Source organism: Cucurbita maxima, unplaced genomic scaffold (genome assembly GCF_002738345.1).
Source record: "Cucurbita maxima cultivar Rimu unplaced genomic scaffold, Cmax_1.0 Cma_Scf00012, whole genome shotgun sequence".
Taxonomy (NCBI): Eukaryota; Viridiplantae; Streptophyta; class Magnoliopsida; order Cucurbitales; family Cucurbitaceae; genus Cucurbita; species Cucurbita maxima.
In genome coordinates, this window is record NW_019272028.1 from 861,125 (window position 1) to 880,298 (window position 19,174).

Sequence of the window (19,174 nt, forward strand, 5' to 3'; positions counted from 1 at the left end):
TCATAGAAATATCTAATTCTTCGTGATTAACTTTAAAACTAATTTGGATTAGATTATAAATTTATTTGAATTTGGATTAGATTATGAATTAATCTAATTTAGTTGAGTTGAACGAACTAATTTTAAAATATAAATTTTTTCTTACCCTTAAATTATTATACATATATTTATTTAATTTCATAATTTATTTTTTTAACTATTAAAAATAACTTTTAATTATATATACTGTGCAAATTTTAGTTAAATTTTTTAAAATAAATAAATAGATATTTCACCGACTAATATTTTACTTAATTTAAAAAATTGAATAAATCAATGGAACAAACCAAATCAAAAAATTGAAAAAATATCTAATCATAACAAAATGTATTGGTAGGAGTCTAAACTCATCCCTAATAAATATTGTCCGTTTTGATCTTTTACGTATCTCTGTCAGCTTCACGATTTTAAAATGCATTGTAGAAAAGTTTTCACATTTTTATAAAAAAACGGACACATCTAAGAACATTAGTCCATAAAAAAAAAATTATTATTATTATTTTTATCCGAGACTAAAATCTCTCCACCCTTGAAAATACAAAAAAAATGAAGGAAGATATGGGCAAGTAAATTCATAGGCTTCAAAATTCAATTACTTGCCACAAAGAATAGTAAGTAGTGTACAAAGAATAGTACAGTTACTCCTCAAAATACCAAGCTTTTATCATGTCAAAACCTTGTTACCAGAGAGAGGAGCACATTAACAGAATAAAATTGTAATGGGAAAATTTGAGCAGAGATTTACAAGGAATTGAACCTGATTCCACCTCCAAATTCAGATGTTCCATTGTCGGGATCGATTCATAGGTGCCGAGGGGCTTTGATCTCTGGATTCTCTACTCCAGCTACTCGGAGTTTGACTGTAACTCCGACTTCGATCTCGATCCGAGTAACCATAACTGTAATCTTGACTCCCAAAAGCCATTCTTTGAAACATTCTGATCTGAGCAGAATGTTCAGCTGAATCAAACACTCCACTTTGTCCAGGCTTCACCCCATTTGCGAGATCAGACATTTCATCCAATGAGTCTAGAGCTCTCACCACCTGATATCATATCATAACGTTTCGTCTGATGCTTCTACATTTGGTTCAAACTTTTATGTATCATATGGAGATACTAACCTGACTCATTCTTGGCCTCTTTACTCCCGAATGGCGAACGCAAGCAGCGGCTGCTTCGATCATCCGAAACATTTCTCTGTCAACGTAACTGTTCTCTAGCCTTGGATCCACCAGTTCTTCAAAATTCTCGTCCTCGATAGCTTGTGCTAGCAACGGTCGAGCCTGAAGTTTTAATGGAGGTTAGTGTCTTGCCTGGTTATATGGCAAGAAAGAAGTTAAGATAGAGAAGGCTTACCCATTCGACTAAGCTCTCGTCCCCTAAAGGCTGAGAAGAATCTACAGGCTTGCGACCGGTAATTAACTCCAAAAGTACAACCCCAAAAGAGAAAACATCAGATTTGTCTGTCAATTTTCCACTTGTTGCGTATTCTGGAGCCATGTATCTGAAGATTACAAACAGAAATTTTTACGTATAGTCGATACAGAAACAAGAACACGAACTGAACAGGCCATTTGCAATTCCTGAAGTAAAAAAACCAGAAAACCACCATGCTTTTCTTTTGTTTAATGAAATGTGTGTTTCTTTTTGTAACAGTCCAAGTTCACAGCTAACACGTATTGTTTGCTTTGGCCCATTACGTATCGCCGTTAGTCTCACGGTTTTAAAACGCGTCTGCTAGGGAGAGGTTTCCACACCCTTACAAGGAATGCTTCATTCCCCTCTTCAACCAATGGGATCTCACAATCCACCCCCTTAGAGACCCAGCGTTCTCGCTAGCACATCGCCCAATGCTTGGCTATAATATCATTTGTCACAGTCTAAGTCCACCGTTAGCAGATATTGTGAGATCCCACGTCGGTTGGAGAGGGAACAGACCATTCTTTATAAGGGTGTGAAAATATCTCCATAGTAAACGTGTTTTAAAAACCGTGAGGCTGACGGCGATACGTAACAGGCCAAAGCGAACAATATTTGCTAGCAGTGGGCTTGGGCAGTTACAAATAGGATCAGAGTCATGCACCAAACGGTGTGCCAGCTAGGACGTTGGGCTCCCAAGGGGGGTAGATTTTGAGATCCCACATCGGTTGGAGAGGGGAACGAACCATTCCTTATAAGGGTGTGGAAACCTCTCCCTAGTAGACGCGCTTTAAAAACCGTGAGGCTAACAGCGATACGAAATGGGTCAAAGCAGACAGTATCTGCAACTGTTATAAATATTGTCTGTTTTGGCCTATTACGTAACTCTGTTAGCCTCACAGTTTTAAAACGCGTCTACTAGGGAGCAATGTTGGGTTTGGCCATTTTGACGTTGAAATGGGCGTTTTTGCATGTTTGATTTTGTAGCTAGGTTTAGTGAGTTGATTGGTAGATAACTTGGTTTCATAGATGACATACCCAAAGGTTCCCATTACACGAGTCGTTACATGTGTATGCGAATCCAGCGCCAATTTAGCAAGCCCAAAATCTGCAACCTGTTAGTGGTAGAGTACACATTATCAGAAGCAAATGACAAATAACTAAAAGTCCACATAAAACATCGGACTACACCCCACACGATCTTATGTTATCCCTCAAGAAGTTCAAACAATCAATGACTGTCATCAATAATTAAAAGCCTTCCAGCTTGAGAAAAAATCCTTTGGTTTTCTCTAACCATTAGCAAATTACCTGAGCTTCGAAGTTGATATCGAGCAGAATGTTAGACGATTTAATATCCCTGTGAATAATGCGTGGATGGCCTGGTAAGAATCACCAGAACATTATGCACACCTCAACTAATTTCAAAGGGTCACTACCAATGCTGAAAGTGGGAAACTTACAATCTTCATGTAGGTAAGCAATTCCACGGGCTGCACCAGCAGCGATTCGAACACGTGTAGCCCAAGCCAACACCGGCCTGTTCGCATCTGAAATTAAAAATTTCCTTAGGTATTATTGTTTTTCTCTCTTTTGGGATAAGGGTATTACTTATAGTATCTAAATGATAGTTCGATGCAGAAAATTATGTAGAATACATTGAAAGCGCTACGATGGAAATGGAAACGTTTTCCATTTAGAGATAAAAAAACGAAACATTGCCAAAGTGCAATACAATCGAAATAGATAACATGATAGAAACTTATAAACTTACTTTCTACATTAACTAAATAATATTGCATAAATGTTGCATGCGTACAAAAAGGATGACAACATCTTACCGTGCAGATGGTAATGAAGGGTATTGTTTGGAACATAATCATAGACGAGCAATCTTTGATGATCAGAAATACAGTAACCGACCAGGGAAACCAAATGTCGATGGTGTACTCGGCTAATAATCTCAACTTCGGCTCTGAACTCTCGTTCTCCCTGACCACCACCCACTTTAAGTTGTTTAACGGCTACCTCTCTTCCATCTGCAAGGGTGCCTTTGTACACACAACCAAATCCACCTTCCCCCAAAAGATTATTCGACGAAAATCCACTCGTTGCCTGGTGTAGCTCTTCATAAGGAAATGATCTTGAATTACCTACTCCACCTCCTTCAGATGGTGAATACTTGAATTCACTATCGGTACGACTGCCTGCCATGGGAGCTGAAGAATGGGGCCTTAAGAAAATTGAATCTGGAGAAAATATGAAAAGTTAGCATTCGAAATGTTACGTTAACACTCAAAATTTGGAGTTCGAATACAGTACCTGAGTTTTGGGAGGAAAAAGGAGAAGGCATGGTGTAAGGGATACTCTTCTTTCTTCTCTTCCGTTTCAGAACAAACCACATACCCATGATAACAAGACTCAGCACTAGAACACCAACCACACTGCCAACTGCCACAGATGTTACGATGTTGAGACCCCCTTTCTTTACAGTGATGTCAGTACCATTCATTGTTGGAATCGGTCGTTCGGGTATACCAGAAGTTGGAGGGCTAATGGGGCCTTCAGCGGATGAATTAGATGGAGAACCAGGAACAGTAACTGGAGGGGGAGTAGATGATGAAGGGACTGAAGGAGGAGGTGATGGAACTGAGGATCTTGGTGGGGGGACCTCAACTGATGGTGGAGATTGAGAATCAGGAGGAGGAGGAGAAACCTTGGGGGCTGGGGGAGATACATTAGGCGACTCTCCCGTCGGTGAAGGTGGTGTTGGGGCCTTAGAAGGTGGAGGTGGAGAAGCTGAAGTTATGTCAGGGGGAGGAGGAGAGGAAGTTGAAGGTGGAGGACTAGGATTAGATTGAGGAGGTGGAGAATTATCTGCAGGTGGTGGAGGCGGCGACATCGTTAAATCAGGAGGCGAAGGTGAAGCATCACGAGGAGGAGAGGCAGTGGATTGATCTGGAGGAGGTGGTGATGCAGAGGAAGTTGGTGGTGGTGGAGGAGAGGTTGATGTTGAAGGTGGTGGTGCAGAGGTTGATGTTGAAGGTGGTGGCGGCGACGGCGAAGATAAAGGAGGCGAAGGTGGTGGTGGAGGAGGTGGGGATTCAGGTGGTACAGGTGGTGATGCTGTCAATGGTGGAGGAGACAGTGGAGGAGAAGGAGGAGGAGCATCAGCTGGTGGTGATTGAGGAGGTGGAGCTGAAGAAGTAGAAGGTGAAGAAGGAGGTTCACCGGTCTGATTAGGCTCAGAAGATGTCGGAGATATTGCGGATTCCGCCGGAGGAGAAGGAGAAGGAGGTGAAAAAAATGCGGAATCTGACGGATTCTCAGGAGGAGAAACACTCGGAGAAGGCGAAGAAGCCATAATCCAATTCACAGAGCCCTTAAACAATCACAAGATTCACCACAAAACTTCCCATTCCCGATTACAAAATCATTCACACATAAACCTCAAAATCCAATCACGAGCTCATCTCAGTCAATGTATCACCAATCTCATTCAAATCGCCCAAACTTCACAAAAATGCGCAACAAAAACACTGATTCAGTAAGGCAACTATCAAAGAAATTCGAACAAAATCCCTATCCCAAAGCTTCCAAATCAACAGAACAAACAAAACGAACCACAAATCTACCAGATCAACGAAGTGCAGTACAAATTCAGCAAAACTAGAGAAACCCCAATGCCGAAATCCACAAAATGCGGGAACCCCACATCAGTAAATGGAATGAAACTGAAGAACAGAGCTCATACCTCTCGCTGAAGCGATGAAATCCCCCTCTGCGAACGAATCCGAAGCTCGAAAATGGAATCTCTGAAGTCCACTCGGTAGCCCCAGAAATATCCTCTGGTGACAATAATGGGGGGCGGTTTTACAAAACGTGGGTGCGACTTGCTGGAGCCGATGTTGAGCTCGCACATGCAGAGAGGCCAAAATGAACGAGTAAAGCTTTGTAAAAAAAAAAACCCAAATAAAAAAACACGGTTTTCAGCACAATCATCACTGCTTTCACTACTTGCTCTTTGTTCTTCCATTCATTTTCTATCACAAACCAACAAAATCTGTCATATTATCCACGGAAAAGAAACTTTCTTGCAAGATGGTTCCTCTTTTTACTTAATTTTCATGAAGCAACAATCCATCACTGTTCTAAAATCTTTCAACTAAGCTCTGTTTTCTTGTTTATTTTGTTAATCAACTGATTATTACTCGTTAATTTAAAATATTTATCACTAAGATCTCATAGCTTGTAACATTTTCATTTGAATATTGCAATGGTTTGTTCATCTGCCACAGAGAATTTGTAGTTTTCTTGCATTGCTCCATTTTAATGAACAAAATGAGTTTTATTTCTTTAAAAAATTGTAAAAACAATACCAAAGGTGCCAAAAGGTGGAAGTAGTCAAAAGGAATATAATATGGGCAATAAATCTGACTATATTCATTTAAATATCAAAAATCACCGTTGACCGTTGACCAAAATAATATATTTGGATTCAATATTCGTTAAAATAAGATTTAATAAATGTTTTGATAAATTAGTTGGAATTACTTGGGATTCAATTATTAGATCTAACTTTACAATTTTGAGATTCCCCATCTTAAAGTAAAGTTTTTTAAAAAAATTTATTAATATTAAAAAAAATTATTTGATTATTTACATATTTATTGGTTAAAACTTAGATTATAAATGGACACAAAAAAGAGAGCAAAAAAATGATTCTTGGAGAACAAAAAAAAACAAATAGAAAGGACTAAGCTATAAATGTCAAGATTTAGTAATGGGGTGTGGACCAAATAAATTCCAATTTGCAGACCGACTAGTCTTAAGATTTATAACACTCGTCCGAAGAGGTATATGACAAAAATGTTGTGCCGTGAGATCTCATCTCGATTGGAGAGGGAATGAAACATTTCTTATAAAGGTGTGGAAACCTCTCTCTAGTATATACATTAAAAAACTGTGAGGTTAATGACAATACGAATACCTGCCAGCGGTGGAATCGAGCTCTTACAAATGGTATCAAAGGCAAACATCGAGCGGTGTGCCAGTGAGGGCGTTGGGCCTCCAAGGAGGTAGATTGTGAGATCTCACTAAAGGTGTGTAACAAGCCAAAACGAATAATTTCTGCTAACGATCACTTAGGCCATCGTTACAAAATTTAAAACTTGTATAAAATGTTACCCATAATCATGCGTTTTTGGTATGAATATGAGAAGCAATCTTACCAGTAGAATCCCTTTTACCTGAGATTTGGGCTGCCCTGTTTAAGGTAAAAGATTGGAACAAAGAATCAGAATATTCCAAAAGTGTTGAGCTCCCAACAAAAAGTTCTAAGCTTGTTCTCAACAGGACAGGGAAGAATCTGAACAGTAACAGAACAAAGAATCCCCATTCAAATCATTCAACAACAACATCATGGCATCAACAACAGCAACACAGACACACAAGCATGCTGAAGAACATCAACTGCACAACAATTTTATTTAAAAACAAACACAATCCAGCACCAGCAACTCCTAAAACCAGCTATCTGTTTCACTTATCAATGTGTATAAAATGGATGATATAAGTCTGTAGATTGTTTCATTTTCACTGTGTATTCAAATGGATTTCGTTCGATTAAGGTTGATTTTCGATAGAATAGTTTTCAGATCATCCGAGATCATAGTTCGGTAGCAGTGATCAATGGCTAAACCACCAATGTTTCCACCCACCACCAAGCCCTTCACCCTCATCACCTCCTCCTCCTCGACTATGAACCCACCACAACAGATTAGAGAGCGAGTTCCCGTCGTCGAACCCCTTCAAGTTTCGGATATTTTGCACCGCCCCGTCTTTATCGTAAATGCCCTGCAAGGCGTAAGCAAATCCCTTCCATCCTTCCCCAACTCCTTCCCTTCTCAAAGAAGGCAATGTCCAATCCACAAGCTCCTTGGCAAAGGCAGCATCAGAGAACAAAGCCTCAGTGATGGGCAACAAAGGCAGCAGCTGAATCCCAAGCCTACATTCTCTCCAATCAGGAGGGGCAAACCACAAGCCACTGTCCCTTTTGTTAGACCACAACACTCCAACCACCTTGTTTTCTCTGGCGAAATCAGTCTCATAAAGATTCTCCCCTCCCCTGATTTGCCACCATGTTTGAGCTGCCTTGATCTCCAAAGCTGTTAGTGTTGATCCAATGGAAGCAAGATGAGTATCTCCATAAGCCAACCCCAACAAAGCTGCAGAGTAATAAGCATTCACAGCCTCACTGCTGCTCTCTTGATTCCGACCGTCGGCGAATTCGGTCAACCCCGAAGCCCAAGAGTGCAGTTTATACAAGTCAAAACATCTCAAACGTGGGAACTTTGAGCTAGATTTCCTACTCAAGTTCATGAAATCCGCCATTAAAGAGTAAGCTTGAGGCCTAAACTTTCTTCCCCAAGCTGGATCAATCTTGACCAGCACAGCAATGGCGTAAAGAAAGTAACCAATATGATAATGGTGATCATTATAGACACCAAATCCAAAATCAGCACCAGAATCAGAAGCCCCTTGTTGGGTTACAAGGCCACCCCATTTACTATCATAAAGAAATCCATTGCCATTGAAAGTACCACGCAGCCATGGCTCAATAGCATCCTTCAAAAACTTCCTCACTTCAGGAATCACCTGCAGAAAATTCACTTCCTCAGCAATCAATGCGAGCCTAGCAGCTCTCGCAATCGCTTTCGCATAGAAATAAGACGATGTTGTTGTAATGGGTGAAGATTTCAAACCCTCAACATCTTTCACAAGCGCAGAGATAATTTCGCTTTGAAATTCCTCTCCAATGCCATTGATTGAATGCCATGTTATAGAAACAGGGTCAGGTTTCAAAACCCACGAGCCACCAACGACGCCGACTAGATCACCGTCGATACTCTTGTACTTGAAATCATCAAGAACAATGGCGGAATCATCGCTAGAGAGTAAGCGAAGATGAAGAGGATGTGCAAGCATTAACAAGTTTCCCCAACCATTCTTCTCCCATTTGTACTCCAAAGAAGAAGGGTTTCTGAAATTCACCTCACCTGAAACAGGGTAACAAGAACAGAACCGATCGAGGATTGATTCTAAATGTGGGCTCGGCAAAACCGCAATTCTAACGATGCCGGAGAATCCACCGGAAGTAATCTGCGAGAGGCTGTGCGTCAAATTGATCGGAGACGAGGAGTAAATCAGCCATGTCTGGTTGTTGTTGAGAGTGACAGTGAATTTCGTCAGCGAACTATTGGATGAAAACGAGAGAATCGCATGAATGGTGGAGATTGAAATTGGGGTATTGTTGAAAACCTCGAAAGTAAAAAATGGGCTTCCACGAACGAGGAAGAATCGGAGATTACCGGAGGGGGTATCAAGAATGAGACTGAGATCACTAAACGATGATATTATATGGGGTTTTTGCGAAACAGAGGCAGGATTTTCAGAGACGGTCCAATCGGCATTGAAAACCTGATATCCGAAAGCGGTGTTCGAGAACATCGATGGGTATGAAATTGAAACTTCGGAGAGGGAGGATTTAATAAGATAGGGATGAATGTATTCCGGCTGATCGCCATTTTTGACGGTGAAGTTCTGGAAGAAGGAATTTGTGGGAAGGGGAGAGGAGAGAAGGTGAGGAGCGAAGAAATTTGAAGGATCGGGAAGAACGGTGGATTGGGTTTGAGGAAAGGGGGCGACGGCGGGTGGTAATGATTGCCGGAATGATTGCGACGGCGACGACATTTCCGACGGTGACAGAGGAAGCGGCAATGGAGGGAATTTATATGGTTTGGATGGTGAAGAAGACGAAGATTGAGAGTTGTTGAAGGTCTTGCTGATTAAGGTTTTGAATGTTCTGAAATTTCTTCTGAGCTTCTTCAACATTTATGGGGTTGAATCTGGCAGCTTCCCGACAGTCAAATTCAAATTATTTTAATGAATAATTATTGGAATGTTGATCAAACTGAGATTAAATGTGTTTTTATAAAGAGAATTTGAACAATTTTAACTCAGAAATTTGGCTTAGAAGTGAAGTTGGAAGATCGCAAAGGAGATGGAAGATTGCAAGTAATGCAAAAGTATTTATTGGTTTATCCCAAATGTATTAGAAACAATAAAAATAAATAAATAAGTTGTCCTCTCTTTGCTTTTCGATCCCGAAGGACGGAGGAGGCTAGGTTAGTCGAAAGATGGTTATCGGTTCAAGGACGCAAGGTGCCCCTGTTTTTTTCAGGATAAGAAAGGGTAGACAAAATACCTTGGGTCAATGTTTGAGTATCAGGCGCTACAGTGCTAAAGTAACCCACGTCATGCTCCTAGGAAAATCTCGAACGACCTTCAACGAAAGGGTACCTGTACCCGAAACCGACACAGGTGGGTAGGTAGAGAATACCTAGGTGCGCGAGACAATTCTCTCTAAGGAACTCGGCAAAATAGCCCCATAACTTCGGGAGAAGGGGTGCCTCCTCACAAAGGGTCTTGGCTAAGATTTTAAAACGCGTCTACTAGTGGGCACACCTTTAAGAATGCTAGAGGGATGGCTAATGTGGAATCTCACAATCAATTTCACTTGGGGCCTAGCATTATTGTTGGCACACTGTCATGTCTGACTACTTTGATATCATCTGTAACCATTCAAACTCAATACTTATAGATATTGTCATCTTTTGGCTTTTGGGCTTTCCCTTGAGGTTTTAAAACGAGTGAGGAATGTTTAGTTCCCCTCTCTAACGTGAGATCTTGCATTTAATATTTATATTAATATTAAAGTAAAATGTAATAATATTTTTAATATTCTATATATACATTATTTTTGGAATATTTCCGAACAAATTTGCTATTAAATTATTGAGTTCAAACCACATTATGCAAAAGGCCATTTGTTTTTCTCAATATTCAAAAAGCAAGTTGACAATTATTTTTATATATCCTTCAAAAGTTGAAAAGCCTCCGATCTTGAAAATATATATTATTATTAAATGCTTATTCCAATTTTTTTCAAAATATATTAAGAAAAATATTAATAACCAATAATAGTTTGTTTAACAAACAAAATTAGTGGGTATATAACTATTAATTAATTAATCTTTATTGTATTTACAAAATTTCAGTTTAATCTTTTATAACATTTTTTTTAATTGCACGATTTCTATCGGTAAATGTTAAAATTAGACCAAACAAAAATATAAAAGAAAACATTTTTAAAAATAAAATTGTCTTTTTTTTATTTTATTTTCTAATTGTATATTACAAAAAATATATATTTAATTTAAGAAAAATATGGAGATGAGTTTCATGTATTGCTTAAAGTGAAAGAAATTCAATCAATTTCTGAAGTTAAGAGGAGACTTTCACAACTTGTACGTTTTCAACCCAACATTTAATATATTAATCAAAGAAAGACCTTAAAATAATAATAATAATAATAATAATAAAACACGGTGAATAAATGAAAAGGTACATGAATGAATTGATAACACAGTGATCCTCAAAATAAAGTGACTAAAAATGTTTAAAGAAATGACAGTCATACTTATACTAACAATATGTATGGTTCAATCATAAAAATATTATATGATTTAGCGTGTTTTGCTTGAACAATTTTATGTTAGGTGACCTTTAAGGAATTTTTCTAAGATGCATGTGAGTGAGGATAGATCGTGATGAGAATTCGAATCCTAGTCACAACAATAACTAACTATGAAAAAAAAATTGCATAATCGTTCGTATATTTATTATATTTTAGTATTTAAATTTGTAGATATTATTTACTAATCTATAAAGTTTATTTAGGAATAAAATATTTTTTTTAGTTATTGTTGATTTTTTATAATAGTTAATTTAGGAATAAAAGGGAAGTTCGTCTCTTTAGGCTTCCCCTTTTGAACGGCCCAAATCCGTTTGTTTGGGCTTTCTCTTCTGAACTTCCCCTCTACTAGTAGACATTGTTCTCTTTGGAATAAGGTTTTAAAAAGCATCTATTTTCGTACTCTTCTAAGGAATGCTTCTCTTCCTCCTAGTTCAAGTTTTTAAAACGCCTTAGGGAGAGGTTTCATATCTTTATAAGGAATGTTTCGTTCTCCTCTCCAATCGATGAGTGGTGATCTCACCGTTCCCATTGAATAACTCGTCCTAAACAGATTGTAGTCTCTCTACTGCTGCTAATATTTGCTTCTTCTTTGCCTCTACTGTGAACCCACCATAACTGGTTTGATCAGTGAGTTTCCAACATCAAAATCTTTGAAGTTCTGGATGTCCTCCAAAGCACCATAATCCATTTCTTCCTTCCCCAACTCCTCCTCTTCCTCAAGAAGGCTATGTCCAGTTCACAAGCTCCCTCACAAACCCTACATCTGAGAACAGAACAACAGCCCACTCATGCTCTCTTGACTCCCCAAGAATGCAGTTTATACAGATCAAAACATCTCTCTCAACCTTGGAAGGTTTCAATTTTATTAGGAGGAGATAACTTCAGGAGTCAATGGCCACCCATTAAACAATCTGAACTAATTCATAGAGACAAATGCACTGATATTACGGTATTCCTTACAGAAGAAACAAAAAAACAGTATAATTCTTGACAAACCTCGTCTATCCATTTCCCTATACATTCTTCTTAATGTGTATCTTTCCTGCCAGTTTTCAGTATATGGAATAAGAACTCATTCCATGTGTCAATGGGGCCTGGCAAACACCAGTGCACACAGTCAGCCACACTAACATTCATACGAGGAGAATAATGGTTCGGATGCCCATCTGGTCTCATCAGCATGGCTTCCGTTGTGTCCAACAGCTTGAATTCCAGGCCTCTCTTCATCCCTTCCTTCTCTGCTGCTTTGAATGCTTCCACCTGAGCCTTGTGTAACTCAACCACAAAACTTTTCCACTTCATCTCTTCCTTTGTAAATGGAGCTGTCCTTGCACAATTCCCTCCTTTGTCCCAATCGCCATTCTCGAAGTGTGATGGAGAAAATGTCCTCAGAAATGTCACCCCTTTGTAGCCTTTGAGACCCATAATTGTTCTAAACACAGTTTGGAAGACTTTCCCGTAGCCATAGGAGTTCAAAATCTGTGTGATGTTACTTTGCTGGCAATAGAAACATCCTGTTATTTGACCATTTTCGTAGTATACTTGTGGGCGAAAGAACCACTGTCCTGCTGAGAAGACGACGTAGTCGAAAGATTCGACGGCGGAATTCCAGGAGGGGTCTGCCTCATCCAAGTATAGATTCATGAGGCTGTTGGCGGAGAAACCATTCTGGTCTGCATCCCTGCTTTCAACCAAATATGGTGACCAGAATCTTGCCACTGTGAAATTGTAATCAGCAAAGAACCATCTCTTGAAATCATAGCTTAGATTGTATTTTGGAGAAACATCTACCGGATGAGATACCTGCAACATATGCAAAAGAAGATTTAAAAAAGGGGAAAGTTTATACAGATGATGGATTGTTGAGCTTGACATATAACTTACATTGGAGAGAAGACACAAGAGCGACTGCATATGATTTCTAGCGACAGAGTCACCAACAAAAGCAAGAGATTTCCCTTTAACAATTTCCAAGAACTGTGCAGAATCAAAGAGAGGAAGCTCACAATCATCTGGCTTCCACCTCCATTTCAAAAACTCTCTGTCAGGTCTTCCATACTTCAAGCAGTTTTGATACTCAAACATCATGTCACAAGTGTCATTCGTGTAGTATGGCCTCTCAGATTTGGGCACCCAATTTCCACGAAACACGTCACATTTCTTCTCTGATTCGACTGTCTTCAAGTTGGTGGTGTTCTTCCAGAGATTCGGCAGAGATGAAGGCAAGTTTTTGTTTGTAGACAGAGGAATGATGGTAACAAGGAGCAGTGTCAGAGCCAGCAGAATCCCTTTGTGGGAATTCCACAACACAGATTTGTTTACAATTGGAGCTTCAAAAACATGAAGCTTCATGTTGAGAACAGCTCTGAAATTTAGATTCCAAGTGTTTTGATTCATATAACTCCCTCCCTCTCTCTCTTTCTCTTTGTGGTGGGTGTAGGTCCATGTAAAAAGCAAACTTTGGGTAATTATTGGAAAGCATTCATTCATATAATAGTATGCCTCTATTTTGGCTTCGACTACCTACCAAACCACCATCAATAAACAAGTGTGGTTTTATTGGTTAATGCATAATATTTCATTATTAAAAACTAAGTTGGACAGGTGGAAAGTCACAATTTATTTGGGCCACCGACATCGTACAACACTCATACAGATTACAGTCATATATCCTCAAAAAATTCTTGTAAGAAACATGCTTTACAGATAACAGAGCACCTACCACATGGAGCTGGTAAAAAAATTGTTTTCAAGTTTAACTTACAGCTTTATTCCTCTGCTACTTTCAGGGAAACACAGAAAAAACTATCCATTCAAAATCAGTAATCTTAATATAAAAATGTATAAAACCAGTCTTAAAACCCCGACGCAAAGGCATGTCCTTGACCTTGTCCTATCCGAATATTACATCCCCCTCATAGCATATCCAGTATCATCGGTTTTTGTGTGGTCTACAAGTGGTAGAGGCTGTTGATGATTATGTTGGGAGAAGAGTGATAAAAACTTAACTTAGAACTGCAGATTTTCCTGTGAGATTTACTGGAAACTTCTTCCTTCAAATAATGAACCTACTAATGTGTGAGACCCCACGTCCGTTGGAGAGGAGAATAAAGTCAGTGAAGACGTTGGACCCTGAAAGGAGTGGATTGTAAGATCTCACATCAGTTGGAAAGGGGAACAAAACATTCTTTATAAGGATGTCGAAACCTTTCTCTAGTAAACGTGTTGTAAGAACCTTGAGAGAAAATCTGAAAGAGAAAGTCCAAAGAAGACAAATATCTGCTAGCGGTAACAAATGGCGGATGGAATGGAGGTCAATGAACTGAAGTCTGAATTAACAAAACTTGTGAAAGAATAGAATCTTCTTGGACAAAACAAACAAGCATTTGGGTTAGATTATTATATGCAAGGGGTTGTCATCCTTCTCATGTTCTTGGCAACAAGGTCTAGAAGTAGGGTCTATTATCAGTACAGTTGGATTTTCCTTTCACCTTTGACAGTAATCCCACCTTTTTTAAATGAGAAAAATAATTCAAAATGGTTGTTCTCAAGTGATCTAGACTGGATAGAGATAGAGATAGGATTGTGAAAGACTAGTTGATGGCCATCCACACATTCATTTCCCATCTATAGAATTGACAGCTTGATAAGATTACACTACTTTTCACTTTCCTCGACATATTCGAGAACGAAGATTCAAATCTTAATTGTAGATATCTATCTTTAACTAATAGAGATATGTTTAAATTGGTCGACTTAATCATAAATGATAGCAATGAACGAAACAAACAAAAAAGTACTTAACTTGCGCTCTTTATGACTTCTTTCACCATGTCTAATTCAACTTTAGACACAAATTATAAATACATAAATCTCAATAATCAACAATGATACAAATATACAAATCACAAAACAACAAGAACAACAAGAACATGAATTTAAGAAGTAAAACCCTTTTTAAGAAGAAAGAAAATGATCATAAAGAAAAAACTCCTTTCTCCTTCTAACCAAACTGTAGCCCATCCCTGGCTGATCTAATCCCTTCCATCTTCAACATCTCAAGCAAGAAATCACTCCAAGCATCAATGGGGCCAGGCAAACACCAATGCACACAATCATTATACAATGTCACATTTTCACTCGCCAAATGCCCATACCTGCTAGGATGTCCGTCCGGCCTCAGCAGCATAGCCTGCGTCGTATCAAGAACCCTAAATTTCCGCCCTCGTTTTCTCCCTTCCCTTTCCGCGATCTTGAATTCCTCCATCTGAATCATGTAGAGCTCCAGATTATGACCTTCCAATTGCGTCTCGTTGCTTCGGAAAGGTCTCGTCCTCAAGCAATTTCCGCCTTGATTCCATAGCCCGTTCTCGAAATGCGAGGGCGCGAAGGTTCTCAAAATCGTCGTTCCTTTAAAATTCTCCAGGCTGTTTATGGCCTTGAAAGCCGTTCGGAAGGCCTTCCGGTAGCCGTAGTACATCCCGAGATCGGTGACATTTTCAAGGAGGCAGTAATGGCAGCCGACGATGCGGTGGCGCTCGTAGAAAACCATAGGGCGGAAGAACCAGTGGCCGCCGGAGATGATGATGTAGTCAAACTCATCAATCTGAGTGGTCCACTCCTGGTCGTACTCGTCCAAGTAGAGATTGAAGAGGCCAGTTTTGGTGGGGCCGTTAGAGTCTCCCATGGCGGCTTTGATGAGATGAGGCGTCCAGAAACTGGCCATGGTGAAATTGTAGGTAGTGTATTTCCACCTCTTGAAACTCTCATCCGACGTGTACGACACGTCCTTCGGATATTCCACCTGTAATCCCATTTTTGTTTTTTAATATTTTAAACAAATTAAAACTATACTATATAACTTATTTTTTAATTTCTTGGATCCAAATCATGTGACGCTAAGGTAAAAGTAATTTTTTAATTAAAGAGAATAACATATAGTTTTTAAAGGTATCATATCATATCATATGCTTTTTCATTAAAAATGTTACAAAATAGAATGAAAACAATGTATGAACAAATGGGATGTACTTTATTATAAAATTTTGTTGGTCAAATGTTTACTATATTCTACATCTCGTCTGACACATTAAACCATTGTCGGCAAACATGTTATAGAGAGAGAAAGAAATATATACATACATACATATATATGTATATATGCTGCAAAGAAAAAAAATGTTTTTTGGTTAAATTATCTGATAAAAATTTTGTTAATTGATTTTAATAGAGATTAGAAATTAATTTAAATGGAATTCAAGAGGTAAGATAGAATATTTTAAAATAAAATAAGATTTAAAGCTAAATAAAATGGGAAAAGGTATTTTATTAGTTAAAATGTCACAGCTGGCAAATGCTCCTATTCCTTGTTTTTTTCCTTTTTAATAATTCAATAATTTGTTCACAAATAGTCCTTTTAATTATTTTTTATTTTTAATAAAAAAAAATCAATAAAACATATAAAAATTTCTTTTAATTATCTTAAAAAATAATCCACATTAATATTCTTCACTAATTTCATATTTTCTATTTCTAAATAACGGGTAATCGAAAATAATTCAACAAATTAAGTAAGCCTAAGGAATTCGAATCTCGTAACCTAATAAAATTAACCACAAAAATAATTGGAAATGAAAGAGAGAAGAAATGGGTATGGAAAGCAAAATGACATAAAACAACACAAACTTGTTGGCTTCATCGAAGAGCTAAAGATTCCCATGGCCCATAATTTTATTTTATTTTTTTTTAATTTTAATGTAAAATAAATAAATAAATAAATAAAATAATACCAAAATTATGAAAGTATGGGAAAGATGAGGCATTGGGAATGGAATTAGATTCCAAAACCCAATAATTAACTTTTAATTGTATATAATTTTTTTTAATCTTAACCCAAAAAGTGAATTTTTCAATTCTTTTTGGCCAAAAGATGCTTTCCCAAAGCTGGATTAGATCACTCCAATTAATCCATTAAGACTAATTTATTTATTTATTTTTTTTTTTTTGTAAATAAATATTCATCATTTTTTAATTTAATATACTGATTTTTTTTTTATTTTCAACTATATTATTTATGGCCTTTAATCATTGACCTTTGGGGACAAGAACTCATATTATTAAAGATATTTCAGAAAATGGAATATATTCCAAAAACCCATCTCAAGAAAGGAAAAATCAGACTCAAACAATCATAAAAAAACAATCTTTCAATCAAAAAGTAAAAAGAAAATCAATTAACGAATTGTAATTCAATTAGTTAAAACATTATAACGTTGATCGATGGTAAGAACTTACGGGTGAAAGAAGGCAAATCAAGGATTGCATTTGGTTTCTTCCAACGGAGTCACCAACAAAAGCCAAGGACTTGTCTCTCATGAGCTCAAGAAACTGGGAAGGGTTGAAAATGGGGAGGTCACAGGCGTCGGGCTTCCATCTCCATTGCATGAAGCCGCCGTCGGGCCTTCCATATTTCATGCAGTTTTGGTGCTCGTGAATGGCCCAACAAGAGGAGCTTGTGTAGTAAGGGGCGTTGGGGTTTGGGACCCATTCGCCGGTGAAAATGTCGCACTCTTCTTGTTGTTGAATGGCATTGGAGTATGGAGAAGAAGGGGAGGTGGGGGAGGTGGTGTTGTGGAGAAATAAAGAGTAGTTGATGAGATTGTATATGAGGGGAATGACTGTGAGAAGGACGAGAGTGATGACTATGGCTAGGATTTTGTGGAGGGTGTAGGATTTCCCTGAGGGAAGCACCTCGTTGCCATGGAGTTTCATGGGGAGGGAGATTGGGAGAGAGATTGGGAGAGAGAGAGAGAGAGAGAGAGAGAGAGAGAGTGATGGGAAGATGTTGAATTAAAGAGTTTGTAAAAGAGATGTAAATGATGAGTGGGTTGAAAGTGTTGTTCTTTTGGGTTTTGTTTTTTTGGCTATCATTCTTAACTTGATTACATGTGGAGAGAAAGAGAGAGAGAGAAGCTTTGTTCCTCTTTGCATGGAGAGAGGTAAAGTTTGTTTCGTGTTTTAAAGCAGTGAGACTGACGGACGGATCAAAACGCACAATATTTGATAGTGGTGAGTTTGAGTTGTTATAGCTCAAAACAGTGATAGAAACCTTGTGATGTGAAATGGTGTATCGAAGAATTTGCATTTTTTTTTTTGTGGGTCATCTCGTTCTTCACTTACCATACTTGACAAATTTATCTGTTTATGTTTATGTTAGAGGGAGGATCGTAACTTTTCTATGGGTAGTTAAATAGTCGCCCTTCACCACGGTCCCGTCCGTCTTACCTTTGTTCGATCATACTTTTTTTTTAATTAAAAAAAATTCTGACAATTGAAAGGAGGAGAGATCCAAAGAGAAGTAATGTATTTTGGTTTTGTGTGATTATTGATAACTCAATTGAAAGGCAATTCCTTTGGATTTTCCTTGACATGACTTGATATAATAATAAATAATAATTCATCAAAATAAATAAATAAAAAGGAAATTGTCATGACAGCTGGATGGGTACATATAATAATATCATTAAATTAATTAAAATGTCTAAAAAAATTAATAAACCTTGTGGTTCAAACATGAATAAGATTATATAAATAATGATGTGAAGGTTTTATTTAATATTGATAGGAAAAGATGAGGGGAGGTATTGAGTTAGTTGTTGAGATGTCATTTAATTTTAAATGTGATTAATTAAAAAGAAAAACCCAAAATGGTTTCACAAAATTTGACCTTTTGATTTAGGGGTTGGTGATGTTCACTGCAATTCAAACCTCAAATATTAGTTTCTGCTGCAAAATTGGTTGGATATGCAATAATTCATGCAAAGCCCTCTCCTTTTTTTGGCATTATATAAATATATATAACCACTTCAATCAATAATCATTATTCATTTCATACCTAAACTTAGCTCGCTTGCTTGCTTCTATCATAAATGTTAATAATATTCACCTCAATAAATGGCTGGAAAGATAGATATTTTGACTAACCACTTTAATCATCTATAGACAATCGTCGTCGTTAGACAAAATACAAGCTATGGATCTATATACGATGATAGTACGATACACGTAGTATCGATTCATAAACTATATCGGAGCCCCATTGTTTCGATGTCGTTTT

General features: G+C 37.8%; 3 protein-coding genes across 3 annotated transcripts; all 3 read right to left on the reverse strand.

The window, feature by feature from the left end:
* Window positions 1–598: 598 nt before the first annotated feature.
* Window positions 599–9,441, reverse strand: LOC111487562. Its single transcript, XM_023135011.1, has 10 exons — window positions 7,157–9,441; window positions 6,692–6,726; window positions 3,783–4,842; window positions 3,302–3,709; window positions 2,924–3,010; window positions 2,772–2,842; window positions 2,499–2,575; window positions 1,398–1,545; window positions 1,163–1,324; window positions 599–1,084 (listed from the first exon to the last, which is right to left on the reverse strand). Exons 1-10 carry the CDS (start codon window positions 9,351–9,353, stop codon window positions 815–817), a joined length of 4,515 nt encoding a protein of 1,504 aa, XP_022990779.1. The 5' UTR covers window positions 9,354–9,441; the 3' UTR covers window positions 599–814.
* Window positions 9,442–11,960: 2,519 nt separating this feature from the next.
* Window positions 11,961–13,490, reverse strand: LOC111486964 (protein trichome birefringence-like 19). Its single transcript, XM_023134157.1, has 2 exons — window positions 12,943–13,490; window positions 11,961–12,861 (listed from the first exon to the last, which is right to left on the reverse strand). Exons 1-2 carry the CDS (start codon window positions 13,453–13,455, stop codon window positions 12,085–12,087), a joined length of 1,290 nt encoding a protein of 429 aa, XP_022989925.1. The 5' UTR covers window positions 13,456–13,490; the 3' UTR covers window positions 11,961–12,084.
* Window positions 13,491–14,840: 1,350 nt separating this feature from the next.
* On the reverse strand, window positions 14,841–17,971 carry LOC111486965 (protein trichome birefringence-like 19). Its single transcript, XM_023134158.1, has 2 exons — window positions 17,353–17,971; window positions 14,841–15,862 (listed from the first exon to the last, which is right to left on the reverse strand). The coding sequence occupies exons 1-2, from the start codon at window positions 17,827–17,829 to the stop codon at window positions 15,062–15,064; spliced, it is 1,278 nt and encodes a 425-aa protein (XP_022989926.1). The 5' UTR covers window positions 17,830–17,971; the 3' UTR covers window positions 14,841–15,061.
* Window positions 17,972–19,174: the final 1,203 nt, after the last annotated feature.